At 34.7% G+C, this 21,576-nt stretch overlaps 3 protein-coding genes across 7 annotated transcripts; 2 read left to right on the top strand and 1 right to left on the bottom strand.

Moving 5' to 3' along the window:
- Window positions 1-1,257: 1,257 nt before the first annotated feature.
- LOC140817088 (uncharacterized) lies at window positions 1,258-6,922 on the bottom strand. 4 transcript variants are annotated; one of them, XM_073176667.1, is made up of 7 exons: window positions 6,765-6,922; window positions 6,541-6,640; window positions 4,209-5,600; window positions 4,049-4,127; window positions 3,279-3,586; window positions 1,920-2,018; window positions 1,258-1,626 (listed from the first exon to the last, which is right to left on the bottom strand). In XM_073176667.1, the coding sequence occupies exons 3-7, from the start codon at window positions 5,502-5,504 to the stop codon at window positions 1,471-1,473; spliced, it is 1,938 nt and encodes a 645-aa protein (XP_073032768.1). In that variant the 5' UTR covers window positions 5,505-5,600; window positions 6,541-6,640; window positions 6,765-6,922; the 3' UTR covers window positions 1,258-1,470. The 4 variants fall into 4 exon arrangements, with proteins under 4 accessions (XP_073032768.1, XP_073032771.1, XP_073032769.1 ...); XM_073176670.1 differs by having other exon boundaries at window positions 4,209-5,466; XM_073176668.1 differs by having other exon boundaries at window positions 6,555-6,640.
- Window positions 6,923-12,254: 5,332 nt separating this feature from the next.
- On the top strand, window positions 12,255-15,468 carry LOC140816795 (zinc finger protein GAI-ASSOCIATED FACTOR 1-like). The gene is made up of 4 exons (XM_073176248.1): window positions 12,255-12,936; window positions 13,023-13,419; window positions 13,581-13,792; window positions 14,372-15,468. Exons 1-4 carry the CDS (start codon window positions 12,798-12,800, stop codon window positions 15,202-15,204), a joined length of 1,581 nt encoding a protein of 526 aa, XP_073032349.1. The 5' UTR covers window positions 12,255-12,797; the 3' UTR covers window positions 15,205-15,468.
- Window positions 15,469-18,183: 2,715 nt separating this feature from the next.
- Window positions 18,184-20,329, top strand: LOC140816650 (cytochrome P450 CYP749A22-like). Of its 2 annotated transcripts, XM_073176041.1 has the most exons (3): window positions 18,184-18,652; window positions 18,735-18,814; window positions 19,035-20,329. In XM_073176041.1, exons 1-3 carry the CDS (start codon window positions 18,202-18,204, stop codon window positions 19,182-19,184), a joined length of 681 nt encoding a protein of 226 aa, XP_073032142.1. In that variant the 5' UTR covers window positions 18,184-18,201; the 3' UTR covers window positions 19,185-20,329. The 2 variants fall into 2 exon arrangements, 1 of the variants encoding a protein (XP_073032142.1); XR_012114607.1 differs by having other exon boundaries at window positions 18,184-18,872.
- The last annotated feature ends 1,247 nt before the right edge of the window (window positions 20,330-21,576 follow it).

Raw genomic sequence — 21,576 nt, 5'->3', positions numbered from 1 at the left:
TTTTCCTAAAAAATATTTCAAAAGAACTATATTGCAATTTTTAAAATATCTATTTTGTAATTATTTCTCACTCTTTTGAATCCTCCATATGAACAGTGTGATACTCTATAAATAGAAGATCAATGTTGAATCCATAAAGGAGGACTTCCATTATGGAGGAAAGTTGGAGATGCCGTAAGGTGAGTGACTTTGTGAAGAAATGAAACAATTCAAAATTCGGGGGAAACGTGAGATTAGGCCTTTCATATTAGAAAACCGGGGATCTAAAAACTTGTAACAAATCAAATGCCAATTTTGGGGAGGAAAATAAGTGGCGAATAAGAAGAAAGCGGGGGAATAAATTTTTGAATTTAATTGTTGGGCCTGAGCAGCCGTTGAGTAATTCTAAAAAAATAAATTTTGTGCTCAATATGGTAAGCCCATTAATTTTTGACAATAAGCTCAATTAGATAAGCCCATATTTGGCCAACAATGACAAGCAATCCGACCCAATTAATACAGCTAACTGGTTAAGGCATGTCACTAAAGCCTACACTTTCAAAAGTGATGGGGAAGTGGGGAGTTGAGTAGCTGGGAGTTGGAGAAATGTCTCAGGCGTGAACAAAATGAGAGAATCGGCAGAAGAGAAAAGATCTCAACAACACATCATTCAAACAATGCTCCAACAACAAATCCACATATTTTAGCATTCAAGTTTCATCGTTTAATTTCAAGTTTTTCATATTTCAAGCTTTCTTATTCTCTAGGTTTTTTTTCCTGTTTCTAACATTTATTTTAATCAACTTTGTTAAATTTTTATGTTTTCTAGGATTATTTATGGTTTTGTACGTACATAAATCATGTCTAGGAATTTCCATTTTATTTCCACCGCGTTCTTCTTTCAATCTTTTATTTTTTTATGTACATTAGCTTAGAAAATCATAACTAATAATCAAATTAAGAATTCATAATCGTTTGATTTTTTAGAAGTTAAATTTTTATTATTTTTACTCATTTTGGTGCTCTTGCACCTGACACGCTCAAATCCCAGAAAATTGTGCAAACAAGAAGAATCTATGAGCTCGTAAAATATTGAAAAAAGAAAAAAAAATTGTTATTACAATTTATTTTTTGCATGAAATTTCATTCATTCAGAACCACGAAAAAGACAATAGGTCAGGGGAAAGGGATAACCAACACAACATAAACTCTTTAGGAAAGATGGATTAGAGGGGAATGGATCACCCAAAACTTCACCTTTCAACCATGATTTATAATAAATGAATGTATACACAAAAACTTAAGATTTGCGAAGTTTTTGAAAAAACTAATAAATATCCTAGAATAATGGTCAGCAGAGGCAGCACTGTTCAACATTCGTTACAAATTCACAAGAGATAATTTCTCAGTTCTAAATCTCAAGTACATCAGATGCATGCATGATTAAGCATTCATACAAATTGATACAATATTATTTTAAAATGAATGGCCTTACAGTTCAATACAATCAGAAACAGGAGACACCGCTGTACCGTCAAAAAATTTGACATGGCATAGTTCACCGCCAGCTTCATCGGCAAACCTAATCTTCTTCCCCTCCCTGGGGGCAGCATATTTGTAAGTATCTATGTTGTTTGGAGCCAGTTTCTAAGAGAAAGAGGAAATGTGTTAAGTCAGAAGATATCTGAATGCAAGAGTATAAATACTGCATCTTTGATTACTATAAGCAAAATAATAGCCTTTTTACATATGCAAATGCTCCTATTTGCTTTCTTGTAATAACCTTCTAAAAAAACTTCAATTTGACCCATATGAATTGGCAGCGGTTTCGTTTTAGGCTAAATGCTTGAGATCGCCTAAAACTGTTTGCTCTTCATAATGTGAATTTCAAAACTTGAATTGAAGGTACGAACAAAAAAATCATGGTAGAGGGTACAAACCATTATTTTACAAAAGCGGATGCAGTCCCTCGACATCATATTTAGCCACTTTGTCGCTGCTTCCTCAGTTTTTGTAGCATTTTCAATGACTAGTTTAACCTGCGAACCAATGAGAAGAACACCATCATTCCAAAACTAAGGGTGTGTATCTGCTCCATGCAAGCGATACTTTTGCATTTTCAGAATCCAAAATCATCCCAAAGTTAAAATGCATCACTTGTTCAGGATAGTTCACTAAAAGAATTTCATATCACATTTGCCCGACCATCTTTGATGAGGATGATTGAAAATTAAGAACTCATTGAATTGATTTAAGGATTTAAATTATTATCTCGAACCCATAGCCAACCCCCTGGATGCATTAATACGAATTTTTAGTGATGCTGGTGTCAATCAATTTTGTCCAGCACATTAGCTCAAAAGAAGAATATGGCAGGGAAGTGAGATTGAGACAGATGTTACCTCATCATTGTGTATACTCAGACAGATCAAGGTTCAACAAGGTTGAAGGGAAAAACAGCTTTTTTCGAGAGAAATTTGTAACTTTTACTGAGCTCAAAGGAAGTAAAAATATAGAATTTGATTGCCAGAAGCCTAGGCAACCCTACTTTTAATTCATAGAGTTTGAGACCCGAATTCTGATGAATCTGTCCAAAAAGTTAGTGGTACGACATATGTGATGCAATTTTAATTATAAGAATATTTTAGAGGTCTAAGTGGTGCATCTTAAGCACAAGGATTTGAATTACAGTTCTGCATGGTGTTCTCGAGTGAGCCATCACTCATTTAGTATCATGTATTTGATAAAGTTAGTTCTCTTCTCTGCCATTTTTTTTATACGTCAAAGGTCTTCCATGTAGATCTAGGTGTTCTCAGGCTTCACATTTGTTGTATATGGTCGTTATTGTCACATGAATAAACATATACAAGAGAGATGTACTGAAAGGAGTGACGTGTTCAACTCGAGGACGCTGGATGACGAGATCAACGACAGTCTATCTTCACTCACGAAGCGAATCCAATTGAAGACCAAAACCATATTCAGAAGACTAAACTACAAGGCAAGAATTATGAAGCTTCCATCTCTTTCGTACACATACCATATATCCACTAAAAAATTTCCAAAAATATGTATGATTTTAAGAAACTCGAGTTCTTAATTTCAAGTTAGACGTCATTACAAATAACATGTTATTCTACATCAAAAAATTTCCTAGAGCTCAAGCATGATAACTAGTGGGCATAACTGAAATGTGCATTTGGAATCAACAACAGAAATGGAAGTTGCTAAAAACTGAAGCTTAGTGCAGTAACAAAGAGCGACACATCCTTAAGAACCAAAAAATGCAGCATACATACCTCATCTGTATCATTCTTCAAGGAAGCATTGCGATATGCTTCAAATAGTAATTTTTGTTCCACAATGTCCTTCATGGACTTCAACTCACTCATTAGCTTCAAGGCAAGTGACTCAATGTCATGCATCTGCTGCTGTGAGAATACAACAGCGCTTTCAGAACAATATCTGATGGATGTACATCCAATTCTAAGGTTAGGTAGACTGCGTGAAAGACTAGAACTCTCGTCATTGCGCTGGGTTTTCTTAGATTTCTGTATGATTTTTCTGGGATTTGTAACAACTTTTCTTCGGCTAAATTTCCCAAGGCCTGGGTGAACATCAAAATTAAAATGATGGATATCTAGAGATGAAGCATTCTTCAAGTTACAAAGAGAATGTAGAAAGTGACAAATTTCCAAATGTTAATATGTGTAAATCATCAAACAACATTCTTAAGACAACCAAAGATGCCATTGTTATGAAAGTTAAAAATTTCTTTAGTGAAAAAAAGGGAGCTTGAGAAAAGATATACTGTGATATGAAATGCATTGTGTGCATCTTTATTCTGAAAACAAGCCACCAAACATCATTATTTATGTTTGCAGAGTATATAGAATCATTTCAAATCCTGGAAAAATGACTGTGTCGTGCAACATTTTGCTTCACATGCAAGTCTTCCGAAATGGCTCTATCTTAACCAAAGCCACTCAATAAAACAGAGTTCTTCAACCCGATAATGCCAGAACATTACAGAGTATACATCATCAGAGCAATTGTGCATTTCGCTTACTGCATTTCTTAGCATCATTGTAGAGCTCCATTGATTCCATCGTCAAGCACAGTTCCTCTTGAGTAGATGGAGAGATAGTCTGAACATTTAATCATGAAATTTAAAATGGTTCCACCGAGTATATTGAAACCGAAAATCTCATACAAAAACTATATTTAACCTTCCGTGTTGAAAGGAGCCTTTCAGGATGCTGATGTTGCCCTGGAGTTGAATGCACATGAGAACCACCATAAGCTTTGTTTTCTGGAGATGATTCCTGTCTTTTCAGATAATCATTTTGCTTTTCTGGAAAGTCCAGCTCATCTTTCTCCTTTGAGAGGTTAATATTGATTTCCCGATCAAGCCCCATGTCGCCAACGTTATTATCAGCAGCCACATCAGAAACTTGAATGTCAGAACTGTTTCTTGGGTGTGGTATTTCTTCCATGATGGATTGATAAAGCGCATCTGAATTACAATCCTCGGAAAGTTCACTTCTACAAGAAAGTGCTCTTCCGACCTCGTTTTGTGTCTCAAATGTTGGAGGCAAAACTAGAAATTCAGGACAACTCAAATCTAGATTCTCTCCCTTGACACCCACATTGTCCAATGTAACAGCCATACATGTAGGCTCAATATCCTCCAAATGATCATATGCAATCTCATTAGTGAGACAACTTTGACATTCATTCGCAGGCAACAGTGGTTTTCTATTTTCATCCTGAACCACCTCCAAAAATTTCTTCGACACTACACCACAATAACTTGATACTTTATTATGATCAATGGATAAATCGTCTGCAAAAGATGTGCTTTGGCATCCTAATTGTTTGGCTTCTGGAGCCTCGGATTTTACATGAATAACTGGAGCTGTCTCGTGTCCGACTGGAAGGGAGTCTTCACAAACTAGATTCTGTTCAGATTTTACAGCAAAGGCAATGGTTGAAGCCATTGGAAAACTTCCATTCACGCATTTTCTTTTGGCATTTGAGTTCTTTGGGAGCTTTAATTTCAATCTAATAAGGGGCTCATCAGGGTCAGATTCATCTTGCAGTTTCTTTTCGTCTTCATCAGCTTTAACTGAATGGAAACCAATGTAACTAAATTTCTTTCTCTTCGCTTTGGATCTATGTTTAAGCTGTTCCAATGTGGTGTCATCATCCAAATCACTCATATCATTATCGGAACATGGAGTAAAGCTGTCAGTTCTAGGTTTTATTTCAAGTAATTTTCTTTCGGCCTTTGACAAACATGACATTCTACTTTTCATTTGGTACGAGTCAAGCATTGAATCTTTAACAGTATCGAGTGAATCAATTATAAATGGTCGTCTGAGTCTTTTGGCCTCTTCATTCTCACATGCTTCTGTTGGACTCTTGAATGCAAGAGCTGGCTCTCTACTGGAATCCATATTGCAAACTTTTATTTCCCTGTCACTCCTAATAGTTCGGATAAAATTATCATAGCCTGAATCCATTGTTGCAGCAAAACTATTTTGCTACCTCATGAACATAACAGAATCAGCAAAAATATGATGGACAGGCAATCAATTTCCAAGAAAAGAGTGACAAATCTGATCACGAGGAAAAATCAAAGTTAAGCTTGTGTGTATGAAAATAACTACCGAAACTTGCTCCAAATAAAAAAAACATAACAAAACAAATTTGAAGCAAACACATACTTCCAACGGTGACATTATCCATCTGGGCATGTACTTTTGAACAAATGGAAGTGCTACAAGAAAAGCTTCCTAAAGAATCCTTCATACAAAAAAGCACGCCAACACTTGAAACATAACCTATCAAAGTAACAAACCACTTGAAGAAAACTCACCAGAAATTTAAACTCAAAACTGATGCTCACGATACTAATCAGAAGAAAAGACACTACAAATTAAACATACACCACAGATACTCTCCAACCACAATTCATTTCGTCAATTGCCTCAGATTACGTTTGCATTGATGAATTTCAAATGTATTTTTATTGTTTAAAAAATAAAACCATAAATTGAAATTCATCTGTTACACGTTATTATATTATAATTATGATGTATTTCAAGTTCACCTAATATGCTATCATTTGAAATACGTTCTAATTTGTACTAATAATGTGTAAACTATATTACAAATTTAATATTTGATGTGTTGTTTTATCGTACATAACAAAACTATAATCGAAATTCATCGATTTCAAATTCATATTCACAAACACAAGCTAAGAAGCTAACCTAGACATAAATATTTTCAACGAGTAAAACAACAGACATATTTTTTATTTACACCACCGGAGGAACAGTGTTGCATCAAAATAAAAAAAAAGATTATAGACGTATTTCAGATGTAGGGCATCAGTCAAAATCAAATCAACCAAATTCAGTAACCAACAAACAAATTTTTTTAAAAAAAATCTTCAAGCTCAATTGCTGACATTACAAGACACTATCAGAAATGGCAAACATCAAAGCAGCTATTTTTCTGCAGAAATAGAAATAAGCTATAATATAATAATACTTCAAAACAAGCACCCAGGTCATTTAAGCTTTGCACTCAAGCACCGCCAGCGTCCTCCTCCTAGTATGTAGATAGATCTCTCGATTCCGTTGCGCCATATCTGCGAAAAAACAAAAGAAAAAAGAAAAAAGAAACGAAATCAGCAGCCAAATTCCGATTCGCGAAAGTTTAAAAAGCATAAACAAACTCGAACGCAAAAACACGCAAATCCAAACATGTCTCACCTTTCTTCGAAGCCTCAGAAAATCAGCCGCATATCGGGAGAGAAGGAGCCGGATTTCAGTAACAAATTGATTATGTAGTTGGTGTTTTATCTGGCGCCATCGTTTGGCGGGAACATGTTTTCGGCCGACATACTAATCTCGGTCCATTGTCATTAGACTCATTACTATCGTTATTTATTATTTTATTAATTTTATTATTCATATATCTTATTTTATTTTTATTTTTATTTTATTATTATTTTTTAACAAATATTATTTTATTATTTTAAGGTGATTACTAATAACTAGTAAAATATGCACAAGTGTTGCATGTGTTATTATTATTTTTAATTTAATAAAATAATACTAAACATTTAACACAAAATTATTTTCACTTTAGAAAAGTTGTTCGATGATTTATTTTTTGACGAGAAAGTTGTTCGATTTAAAAATGAAGTTTTGTTTATATTTTTTTTATATAAAAAATGAAGTGACTTGAATAGATTTTTAGTAAGGTAAAAAATGTAATTATGAAATTAAATATTTAGATCCTCTAGAATAATTACTTTGAGAATTTCACATTTAATAATATAATATAAATAACCGTCCTTATTTTTATTTTTAATTTTTTTATTGATTTTAAGCGATCGAGTTTATGTTATATTTTAAAATATTGTTTAGTTATTAAATTAAATATTTGTTCAAACCAATAAACCGAGTCGAAATATAACATAAAAAATAAAATTTTAATGGGCTGATATCGTTTACCTCGAAGATATCTCCTTTAGCAGCGAGAAATGAGAGGGAAAGTTTTCAAGTTGCTGTACGCCCAAAGTTTAATGGGATGGGATGAATAATGACTCAATTTAATCATTCCAATTTAATCGTTCAATTTATTATTAAAGTTTAAATTATTAATTATAAAAGCTCAAACTCACAATTAAATATAAAAGCCCACGAGTCTACTATATACTCCAAATAAATAGATGAGTCTCATTATTCAAAAGGAGAGGATTTTATGCTTAAACTTTTTAGCTTTCAATTAACATCTTTGAATTATTTTCTGACTTGAGCGTCGGAGTGTCTACGTCGGGCAAACCCCGGCGTCTCTGACGTTTGTTTGTGATGCAAGGTGAAAACCCACAAAAATCTCTATCCACCAGCTACTTGGACCCGTTTACGAACCAGTAGAGTAATTCGGGTAATCACAATTTTTGGCTACATCAGCTGGATCTAGTTTTGCTGGAACTGTGCAGCTGCAATGCAGTGATCTGTGCTCCACATATGGCGATAGGTTTGGCTTTGAAAAATAAAATTTTCATAACTGACGGTACTGTGTGATGAAATTAGTCCTGTCGACCTTTTTTACCTGTAAACAGATTAGTAGCTGGTGAGTCATTAACAATGAGGCGTATAGTGCCCATTTTAGGTGTTCCAGATGCTCTTGTGCCGCCCCTTGAAGTGCCTATGTTCCAGCTGACGTTGTTTCCTGGGTATGGGCATCATTTTAATCATAAAACAGGAATTGCTTCACCATTCAAGCCTCAACATTTAGCTCACGTGTTGCATAAAGCTTATCGTGTTGCCAAAAAAATCCGAAACGTATTCCCGACGTATCCATGGTGTATCACAGTCATGTCCAAGATGTATTCGAATTGTCAAACCTACAAAAAGTCGACGACAATGATTTTGACGTATCCGACATGCGTATCGGCAGGAACCTAGGCCCTGAGAGGTACACTCATGATCACATGCCAATAGATGTTATGCGGGGTGAAGTTTCCAGGACTTGCCGAACTGAAAGTGAGTTTAGATTCGTTTGCTTCCGCTCTTGTACAAACATTTTCCAGTTTAAAGTAATTACCTTGTCCCGATGTACGTTCACGTGAAAAATACTTAAATCTTAAATTTTGGGTTTTGTTTAATTTGGAGACTATGTACATCGTTGTTAAAGTTTCATCGTGGAATTTTTTTGTTTGATTTCCTTTCAACCTATATGGGGTTAACTCCATTTTGTTTACATATTTTTCATCTTTTGAGAAAATTATGTTAAGTTTTACACCATATTTTGGACATGACTAGAAATATAGCCATAGGCACTAGTTCCAAATATGGGACAAAATATTCCCCGTCTGATTTATCTAAATTTGGCCTGATCACATGTTGATATATAGGTTGAAATCGTTTCTGAAAAAATCTAAAGGTAATTGTTGAACTAGGATTATTTGTTTTGATCCTACTATGAACATGCTTTATCTTATATATTGGTTGACTTCTCGGTTTCTTTCTCTCTTGATCAAATCATTTGTATTCATTGTGATCTCGACCATGCAAAAAGAACTAGATTTATACAATTAATATGACTACTCGCCATCTTGATCTCAACTAGTTTTGCTATAAAGTTGTCATGCATAATCATGTGCAATTGAGTTGAGTCATAGACCAAATGGAAACGTGTAGTCATCTTTCACCTATACCCCACAATCTATTCACACGCCCTGCTACTAAGGCTCTCTTTGTTACACATGATAAAGGCATCATAGATTAATTATCTATCTATTCATGATCGATACATAATTTATATCATTGTCCTTGTCGACTACTTCAAAAACAAAACAAAAAAAAACTTGAAAAGCTGTTAAATTCATTAAATAGTAGGCCAGTTAGCCAAAAAAATAGTAGGCGACTGTGATTAGATATATTATTATTTTATGTTGGGGTGTAAAAATCTAGATTTGATTTATTTCGTTAAAAACCTGATGATTTGAAGTTTGATAATTTTGGAGTTGCCATTGTCTTTATTCGTTCGGTTCCACTGTACCCCGTACTTGCCATTGCCCTTTTCATGATGGAGTTTGATAAAGATGCTGATGAAAAAAATAGTTATATTCTCTCAAAGATTCAACAAGCAATTGGAGCTTATTAGAATAGGGGAAAAGAGACAGGAAAAAGCAACAAAAAAGATGATCAAAATGGTGATGATTGCTCCCCATGTCTTTCACTCATTATGATCTCTTTATTGACATTTAGGACAATGTTTTGCCCTTACAGCTGTGTGCTTTGCAAGCAGACCTCTTTTTTCTTTTAGGGAGTTTCATTTTTCCACCCCCCTTAGATTATGCACAAGAGTGGGGTAAACCTATTATTTAATTATGCCATGTGTGATTTTGGAATGCTAAATGAGTATGGACACGTCACGTATTACTGGATTCAAATGATTATAGTTTTTTGCCTCGAGATTGAGAGATGTGTTGTGCCTAAAGATTGGGTTTTCGCAATCGATTTACTTGGAAGAAATATATAGCCATGGAAGAAAGATGTTTTGATTATGGAATCTAAAAAATTTGTAATAAGTGAGTTTGGTAAATTGAATTAAATTTCTTTGAAGTTATATTTAATTTCATTTATTTACACACTAGGATCTTGCAGGTCCATGTTCTTTTATTTATTGAAGTATTTTACACGAAACATTTCCCCCCAAATAGAATGTCTTAATTACATCGTCTCCCTAACGCTCTAGTGTACACACACATGGCTACATATCATTTAAAGCATTTAAACTCGTACAAATTTAAGCAAATCTAATTCACTCTAGGCCCTAACCTTTAGCACATGGTCAAATTTGTTGGTCTTTTGTCGGTTTATTATTTAACATATAATATATATGTTTTTCAGGATATTCCACGTGTCATGCTAATTAAATATATTACTTAAATATAATTATAGATTTTGTTTGGCTTGTAGAATGAGATGTCACGAATCTAATAAAATATTAGATAAAATAAATATGTATAATGAACTAATGTTTCTATCTTTTAACACCAAACAATGTCAAAGATATTAGTGATCTTGCAGCCCAAAAAAAGTCAATAATCTTTGATTTAAGATAGAGATTAAGTCTTGTATGTGTTGAATTGATTATTTTAATGATCGTAATTAGTAAACTATTATTTGAGAGAGACGATGTTAAAGTTAGTCCTGGAAGAATCGAATTTAATCAGGTAGTCTAATTTTTATTTTATTTTTTAAATGGAAATCGTACTGAGCAACATGCATTCGGGTCACATGCAACATATGCACAACAAACACACACATACAGATATGCAATTCGAACGTACGAAATCGAGTGCGGCTGTATACCACTTTGATATTTGTAGTATTTGATTGATAAATATTTATTGATATATTTAATTTTATTTATTTTAAAAATTATTGGGTTAGAAAGTCCAAAAGGTTTATTAAATGTTGAAACAAAGTCGGGTTTGTTTGGTACCAAATTCTGTCACGGGATTTACCAAATTTGGGATTATCCCATTCTTCCCAACAACCGATTTATTTTCATTTGACCGCTCTGACTCACTTTTCACAGCATTAATGCGATTTGATGATGTCTTATCCTTTTTATCCTAAAATAAAATATTTTAAAATTCTTAGTCTACCCAGATTATACTCGAGTGTACAAATATGATATATTTTATCTTAATAATCATTAGTGTCGAAATTGCATTGATTTGATAAGTCGAAAGGGACAGTTTGACACGTTAAAGAAGTAGGTGTCGGAAAATAAAATATGAATAACCATCTTGCCATAATTATTAAATGAGCACGGCTAACAATGTCATCACTTATTTTCTTTCTATAAATATCAGGTTCGTTTAAACATTAAGGTATTCATCGATTCACATATATGATGCCCTTATCTTTTACTCTCTAGATTTTCCTACACCATTGATACGTCATTTTCTCTTTATTACATTGGTTTTTCTCACTCACCTGCTGATTTTAGCATCTAAGTAATCGCGCTGAAGGGATTTCCGGCACTTATTCACGTGGTTATCTTCGTGTGTGCTTCTCTCGGGAGCAATATCTCTAATATTGATATTTCTCGTTGTGCAATCATCCATCATCATTTACATAATCCGACCCGATAAATTTGCCCACGCATATCATACTCATTTTTATCCGATCAAATCATGACATAAAAAATACGGACCATCCACTAATATTTGATATATACTCGTTATCTAATTGTAATATTCGTTTTGTATAAAAGATTTTTTTTTTACATTTTAAGAATATTTACACTTTATATTTTTTAAAAAATATTTTTGCGAGATTAGTTTTTGATTTATTATCATAAGAAAAACAGAGACAAAGTGTTGAATGAAATAATGTGTCAATTATTTGAAGTGGATTTATTATCGGAGGCCACATTCGTCTTTGACAAAGCACAAGCTGTATATAAAATTTCGAAGGTTCAAATTTCCCGAGAGATCACTAAACGTCAAAACAATGCACAGAGCAGTAGCGAGTCCTCCGACAAGTGTCCCAGCCATGTCAGATACAGCCACGTGGACGGTCGGATATCGGTCGATGTTATCTTCGAACCGAAGCTGAAATCCAAGGCTTTGACAAACTCGACCAAGGTTAGAAACCCAACCATGGTTGACGACTGCCGCAGCTTAAGAAAACCAAGAAGTTTGTATAATCAGGAAGGGCTTATTTTTTAAATTCCAAATAAACTAGTTGGAATTTTATGATTCAGTTCAAATCTCTCTTTTTGTTTTTTACTCTCTCTATATATATACGAACAAAGCGCAATAGTATATAATAGTAGGCTTGCAAAAGCGCCGTTGTGTATGAACATGGGGTGTTATGTGGAAGGTGGTGGGTGCTGATTTGAAACAGCGTTCCCATTTTTGCTTGCTGCTGCAAAAGTTCTACTGGAGTTTTCAGGGGGTTTTAATGTTAGCTAGATTTTCTTAGAAGTTTGGAGTCTTGGGTGTCTTTTTGGGAAAGGGTGATAATTTTCCCTGAAATGAAAATTTAACTGTTCTTTTCCTCTTTCCCTTTTGGTTTCGTTGCTCAAATTTATATCTTTCTTGCAGAGGGGTGTGGTATAAGCGGGAGTGAGTTTGATTTTCCATATTTTTTTCAGCTGCCATAAAGTTCTGGTGTGTGCTTAAAAGTTATCTTTAGCTCTTTTGCAACGTCGTTGTTTTTTTTGGGCGGTTGAAAAAGAGGACTCGTGGTATATGTACCAAGCAAGAAATCATGGTGCAAATTGAGAATTCAGCGTCGCAAGCTTCTGGAGAATCCAGGTTTCTCCTTTCTGACAATCATGTGAAATCCGAACAGTCTGTGGAACCAACTTTGCCCGTGAAGAAAAAGCGGAATCTTCCCGGAATGCCTGGTAAAAAGAAACTCGATTCCTTTTTCGTGACAACTTTTCTTGAAAAACACTGATGAAAGAGTTGAATGATTTGGTGTTCTATACAGATCCAGATGCAGAAGTGATTGCTCTATCACCGAAAACCCTGATGGCGACGAACAGATTCGTGTGCGAGATCTGCAACAAAGGATTCCAACGCGACCAGAACTTGCAACTGCATCGGAGGGGCCACAATTTGCCGTGGAAACTCCGGCAGAGAACCAACAAAGAAGTCAGGAAGCGAGTATATTTATGCCCCGAGCCCACTTGTATTCACCACGATCCATCGAGGGCGTTAGGTGATCTTACTGGAATCAAGAAACATTTCTGCCGTAAGCATGGCGAGAAAAAGTTCAAGTGCGAGCGGTGCTCCAAGAAATATGCAGTCCAGTCTGATTGGAAAGCCCACATGAAGACTTGCGGCACTAGAGAGTACCGCTGCGATTGTGGAACATTGTTTTCGAGGTGAATTTTCAACTTTCACGGCAATAAGATCACGTTTTAGATATGGGATTACGCTTTCAATTATGGTCAGAATTTTTGTCACTTTAGTTTTTGTTGCGTTTATGGTTGTGTATTTGGATTGTTTTCTACTCATTGAATGCGTTTTTGCGTTGTATAAATAGGAGGGATAGTTTTATCACGCATAGAGCTTTTTGCGACGCACTGGCTCAGGAGAGTGCGCTATCTCAGCCTTTGGCAATTATGAGTTCTGGAGGAGTGATGAAGCTACAAGTCGTTGCGCCGCCAGTTGCGGCGGTGGTTTCAAGTCCGCCGCCGCCACCTCTTACTCCGTCTGCTGGCATGTTGTCGCCGGTGCTGTCCATCCAAAGTTCAGGTTGAATTTTGCTATTGCTAATTATACTGACGCAGACTCTAAACTTGTAAGTTACAGCGAGAACATGATCTATGATTTGGCTGCATTGTAAATTCCAAAACGAGGATTTCGTATCAATTTCTTGCTTTTGTTTGCTTCTTTTTTGTTTTTTTGCCCCCGTTACCCCCTTCTGAAAATGGTTTTGTTCGTGGAGGATTTTTATCCTGTTGTTCATATCTTTGTTTTGCTTTTCATATATTATTTTCTCATAATTTTCCATTCATGCCTCATTTCTTCATTATATATAATATATGCATATTAATTGGTACGAATCTTAATTGTTTCAGTAAAATGAAGCGAGATTAATTTCTACGAAGGAACGACGTGGATCATTACATCTGCTTTTTATGGAAAGGCTGTTTTTTTTTGGGGAAATAGGAAAGGCTGTTTTTAATATCAAATTATTGCATGTAATCGAGAACGATCAGTGTCCAAAGGACTATTACTTTTCGAAAAAGTTCTATAATTTCATCCCCCTTTTTCTTGATTGTGTGATGATCTTTTCCCGTTCATGTTGTGTTCTTTTTCCTGTGGCCGCAGAGTTCCCTGAAAATCATATCCCCCAATTGCCGCCACCACCAGGAGCAGCAGCACCATTCCCTGGGGCACCCACCGTCACCGCTAGCAATTCCTCCACATCTAGCGAAAATGTTCCGGGTAATGGTGGAGTTTTCGCTAGTATTTTCAATGTATCGACCTCTGCAGAACACTCCCACACGGCTCAGCCACCTGTGGCATCTTACTCCACCATGCTTTGCACAATGAATGGACCAGACCAACAAGTTATCGATCCTATGTCACTTTCGTTATCCTCAACTTTATATCTGTCGAGCGGATCATCATCTCTATACCCTGCGGCATTGGAGCACCCTCATCGGCACTACACACCAACTCCGCAGCCAGCTTTGTCTGCAACTGCGTTGCTTCAGAAAGCAGCTCAAATGGGCGCCACTTCATCCAACTCCTCTTTTCTCCGTGGGTTTGGATTATCCATGATACCTCCTCCCGACCCACAAGATTTGAGAAATTCTGTTACAGCCCCATCACATTGGAGCAACACTACTCATGTGAAGCTTGAAAACAACTCAGTGGCATCAGGGCTTGGACTCGGGCTTCCCTCAAGTAGCTCGCCTGCGAGCTTTAATGAATTGATGATGAACTCTTCTTCGCTGTTTGGGAACGTCAAGCCTGCTACTCTGGATTTCCTTGGTCTGGGAATGGGGGCCGGTGAAACCTCTGCTGGTGGTTTCTCGGCCTTCTTGAGCTCGATCACAGGTGAACTCGACATGACAACGAATAATTCGTTTGCAGGAGTAGGTTCAACGATGGATACATGGGATTATCCGTCTGATAGGAAGCCTTCAATGCTTTGAAGACATTTTAAAATCCAAGATTTAGATCCACTCTTCATTATATAGAGATGGAGAGTGTGTCGTGAGGTCTAGCTAACATCAAAGCGGTCCTATACATATACATGATGCATCATTATACATGCTCCTTTGTATCAACGATCGAAGGCTATACATATTTTCTTCTCCTTGAAATTTGAGTAGGGTTTGAGGTGGGAGGCTTGTATAGGAACTCTTGCATGGTGTTTGATGTTTCTTTTTTATTAATCGAACCTCGATTTTGTTAGCAATGTACCATTTGTGTTTTTTCCTTTTCCATCTAGAAATTAAGGTGACATGCCTCGATTCGTTGGTGGCGTAGGAGCCAATCAGTTCTTGAACTAAATTAAAAGATCAGTCACTAATCTGAAGTAGATCCATCTCTATAAAATTTCAACATTTTAAATCCTTCCGAAAAATGTATGCCCGAAAGTAAGCAACTTTCCCCCGTTTCACACGTATTTGCGTGTGCATATAAAAAAATTGCATGGCCCTGAAGTGGGCCCAGCCCCCAAGATGAGAGCGAGTTCCCACATTATTGAGAAAGGACATCATTACTTAGGACTATCGTCCAGTGCGTGGGATCAAATATTCTAATTATAATTAATAATTGCTATTATTTTCAGCAAATTGAATTTTTATTCAAAAATACAATTATATTAACTTTAAAAGAAAAAAAATAGTGTCTGGCCGAAATTGAAATATCGAACAGTAATGAGGTCGTGTAGACAGCTAAAGCGTGGGGACATCTGTGTGTGTAGGATAATATATATTAATTTTATTTTATTAATAAAAACGGGGTGTGAATACTTGAAAAATAAATAATAAAAAAAGAAAAAGTAGGAGTAGTCAAATCTTCACTTAATTAATGCCACGTAACCTTGCTGTCGGGTCGACCTCAGCCCCCTCCCCCACTTATTTAATGCATGCACCGATATTTCGGACTCCAGATCTTGGTCAGCTATTGAATTTACATGTCATAAATTATAATTATATGATTTTTTTTAAATTTCCCATGTTGACATCATTAATTCGTGTGAGAAAATAATATGATACGATCTCCGTTAGATGGTATTTTTCTATGCTGTATATAATATAGGAAAATTCGTGTTGTTTTTTTCTTGTGGATTATTGGATCTAGACTTAGATAATCGGGATCGAATTTATCTATACATGATGGTATTTTTGTTTTTTACATAATGCGTAATTTTCAATGGATTTTATTGCCATACTAACAATAAGATATTAATATTATATTATTTTTTTTAAAACATAATATTATATTATTAAGTAATGTTAATAAGATAAATCAAATCAAGTAAGTCATTTATGGCGTATACGTCAAATAAAATATTGATACGATAAATAAACCAAGGTGATCGTTTGTGAAATTACTCACGTATTCTATTAATTTGGTTACCTCATTTGAACAACTACATTTGATTATTTACTTGCATGGTAAATAGCTCATTCTCCCCTTCTTTCGACTTCATGGATAAAATTGCGCATAACAATTTATTACATAAAATTTTTAATGTTCTAGGAAATCGGATCTGATATTCTTAAGTTTCAATGATCAAAATTGTTAATTAAATTGGAAACCATCGCCCGGCAAATGATAATGTGCATAGATAGGTATAGTTTGACATTAATGGACTATGCAATATATATCTCTCTCTTTTTCAATATTTAGGATAATTTCAATATATCGTCATTTTTGTTTGAATTTCGGCAAAGAGTAATGAAAATAAATTCTTAAAATCTTATATTCTTTCGTGTAGAAATCATCACACTGCTTTTATAATTTTTTTAAACTTTTATTTTTATTTTTTACATATTACATCAATTTTCAGTTATTTGTAATATCCAAATATCATGTCCACTCAACATCAGCAAGAAAAAAGCAGTGAAGTGATACCAAATGGGTGCAGTCACAGTTTCCTAAATATAGAACTGAAAAGCAATGCTATAAATAAATAAATAAATAAATAAATCCACTTTATTCCTGCGGAATGTATTAAATTAGAGCATGATAGGTCAGTATTAGTTATTACTGCAGTCATAATTAATTTTCATGATGTAATAATAATAATAATAATATAATAAATACGCGAACGCAAATGTTTTAAGATAATCTATTTCGATTTTTTTTCCGAACTTAATCGACATCGATACGACAAAATTATCGGAAAATCCTGCAAATTATAAATATGGACATCAGTATGGTTTACAACTTGTCAACACCTTCGGCTCATCGACTTAGAACCCAATTCTATTGCATAAGAATAATCGAGTTTATTGTTAATACGATGATAGAATTGCATATCAAATCGAGTTCGACTATAATTAGATATATATTTGGAGTTCAAGAAATTAAAATTTAGTATTGTTGGAAAGTAACTCAAAATATATTTATTTAATATATAACAATATTATAATAATAAAATATTAAAATTCATGAACATATCTCCTGAATCGTTGAATGAGATAATTTGAGTTCCCGTTGAAATCAAAACAAAAATTTAAATTCAAATAGATTCGAATTTTTTTGAAACACCAAGTAACATATATATTAGCCAATTCTATTCGTTTACTTGTAACCAGAGCAGGCAGGCACACTTGCGCCGACAACAGGAAACCCATCTTCCAAGGATGAAAACTTCCAAATTTCTACCTATCGTAGTAAGCTTAAAAATCTTTTTTTTTTTTTTTTTTTTTTTTTTTTTTTTTTGCGTATGGTGATCTGTGGCGGAACCGCGTGAACGAGGCTTTAGCTCGGGTGATTTAATTTTTTTTTTCATTTATTAATTTTTTAAAAATTTAAATTAATTTGATATTAACCTAGATAATTTAATTTAAAATATTAAAAAAATTCAAAGAGGTACCCATTTACATGACTCAGCCGCGGATGGTGACGCCCAATGTTTTTAAAAAAGAAAAAGAGTAACAGAGTAAAAAACTACTTTAAGTGAATCCAACTCCATGACGGCTTTATCTTTCCCAAATTTCAACACTACCCCAACTGTCCCCACTCACCCCTACAATTCTACTTACATTTACGCGGTGCCTCTGTCCATCTCCACGAATCGCAGGGTAATTTCGATGAATCCTGTCGCAGTTCTCTTCTTCTATCTCTCACCTCTCGTACTCCTCGCGCATTTCATCCGAAAACTCGTAATCATAACTCTGAAATTCCAAGTACAATTCAGAAACCAATGTGTGAACGGACCTGCGTACCGTCCAATCTTAGGGAACTCTGCTGAGATCCGGAGACGGATGATAGCCGATGCGGTGTCGAGACCAATCTCCGGTATCTCCCACGACATAGCTCATCGAGTGATGCCTCATTACGCCAAATGGTCAACGTCGTACGGGAAAGCATTTCTTTATTGGGCCCGGGCCCAGGCCCAGGTTGGCTGTGGCGGATCCGGATGTTGTTAAGGAGGTTCTGTTGATCGCATGGGCGGGTTCGGAAGATTGAGTTTAACCCAATTCTAAGGTCTTGTTTGCTGAAGGGCTTGTTGGGCTCGAAGTTGAGAAATGGGCCGTTCATGGGACGATCACTTGCCGGGCCTTTAACATGGAAAGAATTAAGGTGCCTTGCCTTTCCTTGCTACTTCCCTCAATTTGTTTTTTCAGATTAAAAGTAAAAGGTAACACTCTTCACTATTTTACTCGATGCAAAATTTGAATTTATCAGCTCGAGCTCAAATGAAGATAGAAAACTGAAATAATTTGTACTCTCCGCAATGATCATACTTATGATTTAGAGAGAATTAGTAAATGTGTGTTTGATTCATGATGATATTTAACAGGGTTGGATTCCTGAAATAGTAGCTAGTACCCAAAATATGCTCAACAAATGGGAGGCAAAAAGAGCAAAGAAAAGCGATATTGAGTTGGACGTGCATGAAGAACTGCATGAACTCTCTGTCAGATATCATATCCAGGACAGCTTTCGGTAGTAGTTTTGAGGATGGGAACGAATCTTTGAACTTCAATCAGCCTTGTTTTGGGTGGTTGTCTTGATTTGTAAGAGTGGAAATTTTGACCATTGATTCTGAGTGTGAAACTTGATTCAGGTTTTTACCGACAAAAGGAATGGAAAACAAGGCCGACCGAGCCTAAATACTAAGCTGGTCGGCAATAGGTGGCGAACTCGTCGTAGAAGACGATCAGAATCACACAGGAAACAAGGCCGACCGAGTCGCGAGCTTTCTGCAAATTTTTTGTATCAAAACAAAGCTTACCATATAGGGAACAAGACCCAATCAATTTTGAGTTTTGAACGGCGGAGGGCGGTGAATTTGGCGACGAAGGTGCCACAGTTTTTACAAGGTCCCGATAAAAGTCGTCAAAATCAGTGCCAATTGATAGCCCTAGTCTAGAGCTTTTCAACCGTATATTTATTTAAATTTTTCAGCTATCGACGACAAATATACGACTTATTGAAGATTCGGCAAATATTTGAAAATTTTGAACGGGTAGAAAGAAAAGAGATTCCGATGGAATAAAGATGCACAAAACTCACGTGAAAACGTCTCATTTGTCAATTTTGTTCTAATTCAATTTTATAGTTCTGTTTTCATTGATACATATCTGAGTTCTTAATTCTATACATTTAGATAGAATTCTGCTTTCATTGATACATATCTGAGTTCTTATCTAAATGCATAGTTCTAATTCAAATTTATGGTTCTGTCATTGATCCATTCTTGTCAAAGGGATGATTTTTTCTGGATGTTCAAACGACAGATGACAATGATATTCAACGAGACTCTTCGTTTCTACCTCCAGCAGTGGCAATGCTGAGACGAACATCAGAGAATGTGAAATTGGAACGCCTTGATGTCTCAGCTCATACACAGTTCTATCTTGCCATGACTACTGTCCATCACGACACTGCTACATTGGCAGACGATGCAAATGAATTCAACCCTTTAAGATTTTCTGAGCCTCGAAAACACCTAGCTTCGTTTTTCCCATTTTGCTTGGGTCCAAGAGTCTGTGTCAGTCAGAATCTTGCTGCTGTTCAGGCCAAAATCGTGTCACCCATGCATGATCATCAGGCAGTATTTTTTCGAGATTTCTTCCTCGTATAGGCATGCAATCCACGACCTTGCATACTCAATATAATGTACAAGTCCTTTTTAGCATAATTTAACATTATAAATATCTATTCATGAAGAAAATACAGCACATTACTTCCGTATACATATATATATATGTATATATTTAATTTTAGAATTATGAACTAAAATTTATATAAAACCTTTCAATTAACTAAAATAAAAAATCGATAAACATATTGTTGACAAATTTTTTCCCAATATTTCCTCGCAAAAACTCCTGGAATCTCGAGCACTTTCCACTCTCGATGCTTCGATGTTGGATTTGTCCGGTAGGTATAACTTATGGGTGACCACGTGTAATTTTCGCTGAAATCAATCTTGTTTTTAAAATGTAACTTACCAAACTTTCTTTTATTGTCACCAAAAATATCAGATTCACTAAATCTTTTGTCCCAATTAAGTTTTAATCATAGTTTGTGTTTGAATAGAATTTTATGTTATATCTGATATAAATAACAAAATTAAAAAATACAAGTGTTTCAAGGAAAACTCTTTGTTTATTTCAAACATGGACAATTTATGAGTGTGTGTGTGTGTGTTTTTTTTTTTTTTTAATTAAAAAAAACAGTCTCTCGTATGTATTTCAATAAAGAAAATAAGTTCATTGGCTATAATCTCCTCTTTGCAAACGTGACATACATTTATATTATAGTATAATGTAACATAAAAATATTGTATGAGCAGTAGGTTTTTGTGTAAGATGTAATTCTGTTTGTTTAATTTCTTCCATCGAATTTTTTGATTAAATTTTAATTTATAATATAAAAACAAATATATTAAGATGAAAAACACTTTGATTTCAAAAATAAGATTTTATATGTTTTATGTGCGATATATAATAATCAAAATAAAAGTATACAAAATTCATTATGAAAAAGATTAATATAAAATATATAATATATAATTCATTTTCCAAATTCCTTTTCTCTTAAATAAAATCAAAATAAAAGTTATACAAAATTCAATATCAAATATACTTGTATTTTTATTTTATATGAAAATATATAATCTCCATAAAAATTATATACAGACACATATATTTCGACCTGAGAAGAAAATGAATTTGAAACTCGATCCCATCCAAATATAAAGATTCAATAGAGATGATAGTGCGTCGGTTTCAAACACAATCATCTTGAAAAACAATTTTAATGATTTATTAATTTTTATACTTTTTCTGATAAAATATAAGAGAACATAATTTTGACAAGTCGAATGTATCCAA

The sequence above is a fragment of the Primulina eburnea genome, chromosome 16, assembly GCF_022965805.1.
Source record: "Primulina eburnea isolate SZY01 chromosome 16, ASM2296580v1, whole genome shotgun sequence".
Classification (NCBI taxonomy): Eukaryota; Viridiplantae; Streptophyta; class Magnoliopsida; order Lamiales; family Gesneriaceae; genus Primulina; species Primulina eburnea.
The sequence above is the reverse complement of the archived record's forward strand: the minus strand, read 5'-3'. Positions and strand labels throughout refer to the sequence as shown.